This window comes from Trichomycterus rosablanca, chromosome 19 (assembly GCF_030014385.1).
Source record: "Trichomycterus rosablanca isolate fTriRos1 chromosome 19, fTriRos1.hap1, whole genome shotgun sequence".
Taxonomy (NCBI): Eukaryota; Metazoa; Chordata; class Actinopteri; order Siluriformes; family Trichomycteridae; genus Trichomycterus; species Trichomycterus rosablanca.
Window position 1 is genome coordinate 1,866,032 of NC_086006.1, and position 10,500 is coordinate 1,876,531.

Consider the following 10,500-nt stretch of genomic DNA (forward strand, 5'->3'; position numbering starts at 1 on the left):
GATGTTTGTTTCCTTTGGCTTCATTAGTTCATCTTCTGTTCAGCCACTGCACTTGGGTCCAGAATCAGCCTGGTGGTGGGTCAGTGAACCATCTTTTCCATTGTTAATTAATGTTAATTAGATCATTTTAACAATTTTATTTGTAATATTAAATAAACAATACAAAAAATTGCCATGATTTGAGATCCTCAATAAAAGTCCTGCAACTGACTTTAAGCCAAACCAGCCGCTAGCTACATTAGTGTAGTACGTTAAGTGCAAAGGCGTATAAGCGTATAAACAGACCCTGATTATGTTTTATGTCTGGACTCATCTTGCTGGTAATGCCAAGTTCACACTACACGACTGGATCTCTTGTAATCGGGAGTCTTTCAGGTCGGTGTGTATTTCACACTACACGGCTGATCGGTGATAGGGGGATTCACACTACACCATCAATCACCAACTGGAATCACAGGCGAGCTTCTCTGGTCTCCCAAACTACGTTCTGTCACGAAAACAAACACGAGAAGTGACGAGGGGTTTAATGATACCACGTCCAAAAATGCACGTCAACAAGTAGCGAGCGATCAAAGTTTGTGCGCTGATGTGCAGTGTAAAATCAAGGAGAAAAATGAATGAATCTGAGTGGATTTGGCAACATGAACAGCATGGTTTGTTCTGTAGTGAGTTGGAGGTTAATAATTTTTTTTTTGCAATGCAGTGTGGGTGTTTTGTAGAGAACGATCAGGTCACGAATACTGTAAAGCTTGTGTGTATGTGCTGATGTATTCTGATATAAACTATATTACACCCCTGTACCACCCCTGCGTTTCCCCTCACCCCGTATCTTGCGTTATCATTGGCTGTTCGACACAGCACTCATTGCCAGTCGGGCAAATCAGATCCAGATATTTGACAAGCTAGATATATTACACATAGCGACTGAGAGCCGAGTTTTGATCGCAGAGCGAACGCCGAGTTGCTCCCGAGCCGGTAAATCTAGCACTGACCAGTCGCCGAGCGAAAATCAGGGCAAGAATCGTGTAGTGTGAACTAGGCATAAAATGTATGAATGATTGGTGCGTTTGCCAAACGTTTCTTTAAAAATCCAGCGTAAATAGACTTCTATCTTCAAGGCAGGTAATGCAAACGACAAAAGGCATACGGGACAGTGTGGACGAGAGGCAGAATGTTTTCAGTCTGCTGTCGCTTCTCACAGGCAGGACAGAAGAAATGTAGAAATGTACTGTCAGCCATGAATCACTTGGAAACGTATGAGGACTCTGAAAGACTCGGACCTGGGTTCTCGGCCTCCCATACTCGGTTCTTGGCCACCTAACACTGTTCATGCAGAAGTGGGAACACTTTTCCGTGTTCCTGGTGTTCCTGGATCGCAGTGAAACGTCTCCGTCGGCGTATCCGATCGTCCTGCCTCCTCACACCGGATGGACGAACTGATAAACGAGCCTCTGCGAGACGTCCGGTTTCTTAATGATGCCTTTCTTGTAGTACTGCCGAATGGAGCGGCTCAGCTTGTCGTAGTTCATGGCCGGGCGGTTTTTCCTGATCCCCCACAGCTTAGCCACATGGGCAGAGTCTTCGATTTTGAAGATACCTGCAGATAAAGAAAAGAGGAGTGGCGTGCTGTGAGCTGGAGGCTACACAATAATGAGCCTGTCAATCAAGTCTAACGTTTGAGGAGGCTCGACGCCGCTGTTCGTACGTTTCATCGTAAACACGACGTTTAAACATGTAATTGCTTCTAATTGTAAAGAAATTTTAAGGAGTTTATCTTCCTTCCTCATTATTCTGTTTCCACTGGAAGCACATAATCCTATGTCACATAATACTAGCGCTGTCATGCTGTACAGTAGGTACAGCAGTGTTGGGTCCGAACGTCTTCTTTGCTCCAGACACACCCTGTTAATTTATTATAATTTTTTTATTATTATTTTGCTAGATTTTGTAGCTTAAGTGTTGTACTCTATTTAAGCAACTACAGGCTTCAAACATCTGATTGTACTTGTACAGAGACAATAAAGGTATCTTATCTTATATCTTAATAACTCGTGCGTTTAGGCCAATATTAAGTCATTTTTTAATGTTTATTTCTGCATTTTCTCCCTTTTTCTCCCAATTTTATCATAGCCAGTTACTCTTCCACTGCTGGAGACCCTGATCTCTTCCGAGGAGGGTATATTTGCACTGAAGTACAGGGAATAAGAAGGGGTCTGAGGGAGCGTCCCTTTTACGCCTTCTTATTCCCTGTACTTCAGTGGATTGGTGCCTGAGGCCGGTCTCTCGCAGGGAGAGTCACGCACTGATCTCCACGTTCCTCCACTTCTGTACAGGTTCCTCAGGCTACTAACCAGGGTCCTTACACAGCATCGAAGAGCCCACTCACTATTTAGTCCGGTCTTTTCCCACCCAGCAGACTAGTGGCAGATCGTGTTCACTCGAACTCATTTATGACCTATTACTAATATCTTTACAGCTAATGTTGAATGCTGTATTACAGGAATACAGAGAAACAAAAGCCAGTGAGGGTTATAATGGGGTCCCAAATATATTGAACCTGTAAAATTGGCACCACTGGGCATTAAAGTAAGTAAATGTATGTAATTCTGAGTGTTACAGATCCATAATCATGAACCTTTATCACCTATATCCTATCACCCAGTCCTAAAAGAGCTTAAAGAGCTTGACGTGAGACGCACCTTTCTCCTTGTTGAGCCAGCGGATGGAGCGTCCGTAGTTGTGAGGTTTGAGCAGAAGCTCCCGGAGGAACTGCCACAGATGGATGGGCTGCCCGCTGCAGGACGAATCGGGCTCGGCGCACAGCGGATCGGCTCCTGCGGACCAAACAAACACAAGCACGTTACTCGCCTACTGCACCGATCGCTCGTTTATCTTCCTGTTTAGGCTTTCGTACTGACAATCCCTTCACGATCACAAAACTAGATGTGGACCTTCCAACCAGTGGAGAACCAGTGGCTCTTAATGGGAATTTAATATCAAACTAATCTAACAAACTAAGTTATTCTCACTGATTTGGGGCAGAGGTTAAGCTACAGGACTAGTCATCGAAAGGTTGCTGGTTCAAGCCCCACCACTACCAAATTGCCACCACATTTAAAGCATTTAGCGGACGCTTTTATCCAAAGTGACTTACAGTACTGTGACAGTGTTCAGTCTAAGCAATTGAGGGTTAAGGGCCTTGCTCAAGGGCCCAACAGTGGCAACCTGGCAGTTGTGGGGCTTGAACCAGCAACCTTTTGATTACTACATTTACATTACATTTTCGGCATTTAGCAGATGCGTTTATCCAAAGTGGCTTACAGTACTGTGACAGTATACTGTCTAAGCAATTTAGAGTTAAGGGCCTTGCTCTGGGGCCCAACAGCAGCAACCTGGCAGTGGTGGGCCTTGAACCAGTGACCTTTTGATTACTAGTCCAGTTCCATAACCACTAGGCTAAATGTCGTAAATAAAAATGATCCCACTACACCGGCGGATTTGCATAAAACATCCATGAATCACAGAGCGCAGGAAGTCGATCGTCGGGTGGTTTGGTCTGATTTGCATTTTGTGTACATAACAGCAATCAGATCCCAAACAGGCTAACCAGGAACGCGCCGGATTACAAGCGCAGGTTAGCACAGTGAAAGCGGAACTGTGTCTTTCAACTTGTTAAAATAAGAGAAAGTACCGAGTACTAGCAGAGTTATGACGCCGTTTCTACATCATACAGCCAGAGCATATTTACAAAAAATAGTACAATACAAAAGACCAGATTCTCAGCACTGCAATCTCACTAGCACAGTAAGGTATACACAGTATTAGAGTGTGTTGTGCTTGTACAAGTGTATCAGGTGCAGCAGTGTTGTTGGGATTTTTAAACAGCTCATAAAGCTCCAGCCAAAAATATCAAAACAACGCACATCATGCTTAGCTTCAGTACACCTACAACGATCTTCTAATGAAGAGGCTGAAAATCCCAACAACACTGCTGCACCTGATACACTCGTACTAGAACAGCACACATCATTATGTAAATGGTTAATGTGAATAATCCATCACAAATAACGTCTGGTCATTTTGGTGGATAAATGGGTTTCAGGGATAGATTTGCTACAGTCGGTAATTGTATACCCACAGAATTCACTCTATGGTACAAGTAGCTATTAAAATATTCAAGGAATTAACAGCATGACACATTTAATAAAGGTATTTTCCTTATGAATTGACTTTTTAAAGCTTCTGTTATTAAAAATAGTCAGACGTTACTGCTCAAAACACAATCCAGACAGGATTAATATAAAATAATCAAGTGTAAATGGGTTTGAGATTAATGAGTCTCGCTTAGGACTCAAATGTAAAAAACTTACCGATAAAACTGTTGGACTCTGGTGAACATCTTCCTTTCATCCAAGCAGCTACATAAAAAAGAAAATGTTCCTGTTAGAACAATCTCACTGTATTTAATCAGTAATAAATGACCTGCTGGTTGGGAACCACTGCTTTAGAAAGATTCCCAAACGTTAAACACTGCAGATTTGTTAATAATAATAAACTATAATCACACACTAGTGCTTTACCTGATCTCCAGATGTCCAGGTGAGCGTACAGCACGTCTCCACACTGTGAGGAACGCTGCCTGAAGTCCTCCTCGCTCATCACACACAGGTCACTGCCGCTCAGGTCCTGGAAGGTCTTCCCCACCTGAGGGAGTCGGTACAGGTGCTCGGTCCACAGCAGCCACTTCTGCACGTGTCCAGAGCTCCACTCGGCGGGATCTGAGGACAGAGCGGAGACCTGATGAGCGCGAGCTCGGATAAACCGTCCAGGATTTTATACAGGTTCGTGATGTATCGAGAAGTGAATGGACAGAAGCATGTGAGAACTGATCATGTAGAGCCGAGGTAGAATGTTTACATGCACTCGTAACTGACCTGTAATGTAATGCTTCCTTTTCTGTGACTGAACAATTGGTCCGCATATGATTTGAGTTCTTTTATTTTAAGTCTATTGTTTTTTGTTTTTGCAAATATTCTGATTCAGAAATTGGATATGCATGTTCAATACAGCAAGAAGGACCTGGGTTCGATTCCCAGGATCCTTTCTGTGTGGAGTTTGCATGTTCTCCCAATGTCCTTTGTGTGTGGGTTTCCTCTGGGTACCCCGGTTTCCTCCCACAGTCCAAAGACATGCAGTAAGTTGAACTGGAGCTACTAAACATTTCCCTATGTATGTGTGTGTGTATCCTGTAATGAACTGGCAACCTGTCTGGAGTGTCTCCTGCCTTTCACCCAATGAATCAGACCCACCGCGACCCTGACCAGGGTAAAGTGGTGCTCAAACTGACAATGAATGACTGAATGAATGAAAAATAGGAGACGATTTAGATTATTAATATGACAGTGCCTCTTTATTCCTAATCAGTTATTATGACTACGGCTGGTGACTTCTCTGTGCCCACATATCTAATCAGTATTACCTATGTATCAAAGCTTAGGTAGCCACCCTTTCTAATTATTGACATTAGGTGTTTAGGGGGATATCTGACCCTCTTAGTTAATACTTGGACCCTCTACTCCCACCCCCCCAGAAAAAAGAGATAAAAACAACAGTTTGGGGAAGGGCGGTGGGTGGCTACATAAGTAAACTGTAAATTACCAGTATATATACAGTATATTGTCAGTTGTCACTGTATAAAATCACATATAAATTTAGCTTCCAATTTTGTGGCACCAGTTTGTATGACGTGCACCCCTGCACAACAGCGTGGGAGGTACAGAAACGCTCCAGTGGGGTGTAGAGAGTCCTAAACTCAACCCCACCAAATGCTGTAGCTTTGCTTTGGAATAAAGCAGAAAATGAGCACAAAAGAAACATCAGAAAAATAAAAGCTTTTTTCTCTATTTAAATAATTAAATTAATGATCTAAAATGCACACTGAGATGTTTCGGTTGAAGCCACTTGAAGCTTAAATATGAGGCCGTGAGGAACGAGTCCGAATTTGAAACACACCCGAACCGTGTCAACACAACATGGGACGCTGACGTGTTTACACAGAGCGCCGTGACGGTTTGGTAAATAAAAGTTTGGATCAGTATCTTCCATCTATCTTGGGTTTAACCACAGAACACACTTCAGAATTAGGGGTGGGGACGCGGCCCCGGGCGCTCCGGTGGAGACACACCCATGAGGAGGGTCGTCCCACTTTTCCTGATGTGTCACGGCTCACTGGCCGGCAAAGCGAAAGTCTGTTACACTGAAAATGACGGTCAATAAACGTCGTTTACACAGGGCGGAAAGTTTAACTGTTTTTTTCAGCCTTAAAGACACAAAAGCTTGAAATTAACTCGCTTCACTGTGGCTTTGTTTATTTAACACAAGGTTTTTTACACTGTTAGTAGTGAGGAAAAACACAAATGTCACTTCTGAAACCACGTTATAACATTCTGTTAGTATTTGTAAGGGTTTGTAGTGGTTTGTATTGGTTTGGATGGGTAATGGTCATTTTTATATGCTTGATATCCTAACGTCAAGGATTCTGATGATTTAGCAGATGTCTGTGACTGACTGTAGATGCAATAAATAATGTTTTGACTTAAAATGAATGCACAACAGGGTTAAGGGCCTCGCTAGGGGGCCCAGCAGCAAGAACCTGGCAGCAGCAGGGCTCAAACTGGCAACCTTCTGTCTTTTACCCATGAGCTACCAGTGCCCTACTCTAGTGAGACACAAGTCAAAGACTCGAGTCACAAATGTCATGTGACTTTCAACGACCATTGGACTGCCATTGATGCATGATCATGGATGGTCATGAATGATTATGGATGATTATGGATGGTCATGGATGATTATTGATGGTCATGGATGGTCATGGATGGTCATGAATGATTATGGATGATTATGGATGGTCATGGATGCACAAATGGTCATGATGATTATGGATGGTCATAAATGATTTTGGATGATCATGGATGGTCATGGAGGATTACAGATGGTCATAGATGGACACGGATGGTCATAGATGGACACGGATGGACATAGCTGGACACGGATGGCTATGGTATTCAAACTTGCACTATAACTTCATGCTAAGAAAAAATTGGTGTACCTGGTGTGATGTTGAGCAGTTTGCAGGCCGTCTCGATGTCCTTCAGCACCTCTCCCAGCACCAGACTCTGTACCTGCTCCAGACACCTGTCCTCCACGTCCATCTGTCCGTTCAGGCCCGGACATGGACCCCTGTGTCCCGCCGTACTGTCGACTGCCGGTCCCTGGTCCGCCTCCTTCGACCGGAGGAGCTCTTCGTCCACGTCAAAGGGCGTGGACATCTCAGACTTCCTGACGAGCCACGCCGTGTCCTCGGCCAGCACCATGTCGAATCGGGTCAGGTACTCTGGCATGCCGCCAAACCCGTGTCCCTCGTCGGCGTACGGGAACGCGTGGCCGTGCGGGAACGCCGGGAGGTCGGTGTACGCGTGGTGCCTGTCGGGGCTCGACATGACGATCCAGGAAGATACGAGCGTCGATCAGAGAGAGTAATTCTGAAACCAGAGAAAACGGAAAGACGATCAAAAAGTGACAAGAAGGACGAGTTAAAGACAAAGAGGAAGAGAAGTTCAAAAGAGAAGCTAAGAGGAAGAAGATCAAAAAATAAAGAGTCAGGAGGAAGGTAAATAACATGAATTTTTTCCTCCTTATTTCCTAAATCTTTTATCTTTAAATAAAATTAGATAAAGAACGAGCAGACAGGACGAGAACAAAAGCACATTTCCTATCAAAGAACAAAAAAATTAACTTTAAATCCATAAAAAACAACAAATAGTAATTAAAGACTGACAGTATATTTAAAACGTAGGTAAACGATGTAAAACCAAGGTGGAAGAACTTCCTGTGAAGGTCGTGGACATTCCCCAAAAAACTATCATCAAAACAAAACGAGGCCCGCAACACTGGCGTGACCGGTTCCTCCAAAGTTGGCGAATGTAGAAAATTGGCACGTGAACAGAGGGGCGTTTAATGTCACGAACGATGAGTGATATCTCAGGGTTATTTTTGGCTGGTCTGCCGTTTATACGATCTGAGGTTGTGATACAGACGCTGATCTACAGTTAAGGTCTCGTTCTTTCATACATTTACTTACTCACTCATTGTCTTAACCGCTTATCCAATCAGGGTCGAGGGGGGGTGCTGGAGCCTATCCCAGCTTTTCAGTGGGCGCAAGGCACACAGTAACACCCTGGACAGGGCGCCAGTCCATTGCAGGGCAGACACACACACACATTCACCTATAGGGCAATTCAGTGTCTCCAATTATTATGACTGCATGTTTTTGGACTGTGGGAGGAAACCGGAGCTCCCGGATGAAACCCACACAGACACGGGGAGAACATGCAAACTTCGCTCAAAAAGGCCCTGGACCGCCCGCCTGGGGATCGAACCCAGGACCTTCTCGCTGTGAGGCGACAGTGCCACCCACTTCGCCACCGTGACGCCCTCATACATGTACTGCTGGTCAAAAAGCCCCCGCTCCGGAGCCCTGATGGCGCAGGTCATGGATGGTGGATATTCTGCTACGGGTCCGAATCTCGGCTCTGCCACCGCTCGGCTGGGTGCCATCTATCGGGCACAACTGGCAGTGCCAACAGCAGACAGTAATTGGCCACCGGACTATGTGGGTGGGGTCTTCAAATGCTATGTAAGGCCCCTGATTAGCAGATAGAGAGGCGCCAGAGCAGAATGCATGAGTGAAAAAGGGTCCCGCTAAGGGCTGCGTGTGGGTTGTAGGAGGCGTGAGCAGCAACATACCCTCCTCTAAAGCAATTAGGGATCCACCAGCAGCGGTTTGATTCCCAGGTGACAGTAAATGTCCCATCAAACTTTCATTGATCAGTTCCACTTAGCAGACAAGTGGACCCCATGATTGACAAGGTCAAGCATTCAAACCTGTACCGTTCTCTTGGTGTATACTTTTGAAAGAACAATGCACCACTAAACCCTTAAACGTTCATTTCACTGTGTAATGAGGCATTTTTTCCCCTTCACGTAGCTTAGTGTGGCTAATGAGGCGTACAGCGTTTACCGTAGCGCGGCGAAAAGTAAACATTGGAGTCATGTGACAGGTTTGGTCCTGAACTCTATTTGATTTCGGATGAAGAAGCTTACAGGTGTAATAAATTACAGAGCGGACAAAATAACAGAAACGCAGCAGTAAGGAAACGAGCGACGCGTCCCGAGTGTTGGGTTCGATTCTCACATAGACCTTCAGGTTTGTTCATGCCACTGAAGCGGCGTGTGGTGTTTGACGTTCTGGGTGGGACTGTTTGACGTGGCTCTGCAGAGACGTCACTGTTCGTGGTTTTAATGAGAAATTAGAGCGGCTTCACTAATTCATGACGAGCAGCTTTGTAATAAGAGGCTTTTATTAAAGTACGGATCTCAGACTGCTCAGCTGGTCTCATCTACAATAGTCTGTACACTAGGAGAATGGTACTGGTCTGAATGCTTGACCCTCCACAGTGATGAGCTGGCTTTGTTATTCTGTGTTGTGGTGGAATTTTTAAAGTGTGATTTTAAAAGAACGTTCTGCCCTGAAGGGAGTGGACTCTTCCAGGATGACAGTTATAAAAAATTATTTTAAAAAAGTTTTTAAAAAAAAGTTTGTCAATGAAATAAAATAATAAATAATAATAACAATAATAATAATAATAATAATAATCATAATAATAATAATAATAATGATAGTAATAATAATAATAATAATAATGGAAAAAATAAATAATAATAATAATAATAATAATGAAAATAAATAAATAAATAATAATAATAATAATAATAATAATAATAATAACCTTTACTTCTCATATATACAGATACACATGCACTGGACAACAAATTCTGCTTCTGCATATTCCAGCTTCTTTGGAAGTTGGGGTCAGAGCACAGGGTAATTTTACGACACTCCTGAAACTGACAGAGTTGAGGGCCTTGTTTAAGGGCCCAACAGTGGTTGCATGGCAGAGCCAGGATTCAAACCCACACGGCCCCTGTCACTGGGCTACTACTGCTCCTAATTGATCTATGGGGGCGTCCTACATCATTCAACACCTACGGTACCACCATCAGTAGGTCCATCGGCTGTTCTGCAGGCATGAGGTTGCCCGATATCTTACTGAGACCCTCTGTGTGGTGAATTTACCTGCTCAATACGAGCACCTACTTGTTTTGCATTGTAAAATCTGAAATATTTATTAAACTGCTTCTGCTTCATATTCTGTCTGATTAGAAAGATCCGTTGGTGCAATTGCAAAAATGTCAACAGTGTGCGAGTAACACGAGGGTTCATTTTTACCCCTTTCTCACCCCACTCGGACTATAAAATAAATAAATAAAAAACCTCAGCACTGAGCTGGAGGTTGTGTGGATTTTACGGGCTGATGAACGACCTCTCACAGGTATAGAAATCATAATCAGTCTTCCTGAATCGGGCGTTCTTGGCACCCA

General features: G+C 43.9%; 1 protein-coding gene across 1 annotated transcript; it reads right to left on the reverse strand.

Annotated features, from left to right (window-relative positions):
- Positions 1-1,418: 1,418 nt before the first annotated feature.
- On the reverse strand, positions 1,419-7,499 carry LOC134333888 (SAM pointed domain-containing Ets transcription factor-like). The gene is made up of 5 exons (XM_063016055.1): positions 7,109-7,499; positions 4,581-4,778; positions 4,371-4,418; positions 2,700-2,834; positions 1,419-1,597 (listed from the first exon to the last, which is right to left on the reverse strand). Exons 1-5 carry the CDS (start codon positions 7,497-7,499, stop codon positions 1,419-1,421), a joined length of 951 nt encoding a protein of 316 aa, XP_062872125.1.
- Between the last annotated feature and the right edge of the window lie 3,001 nt (positions 7,500-10,500).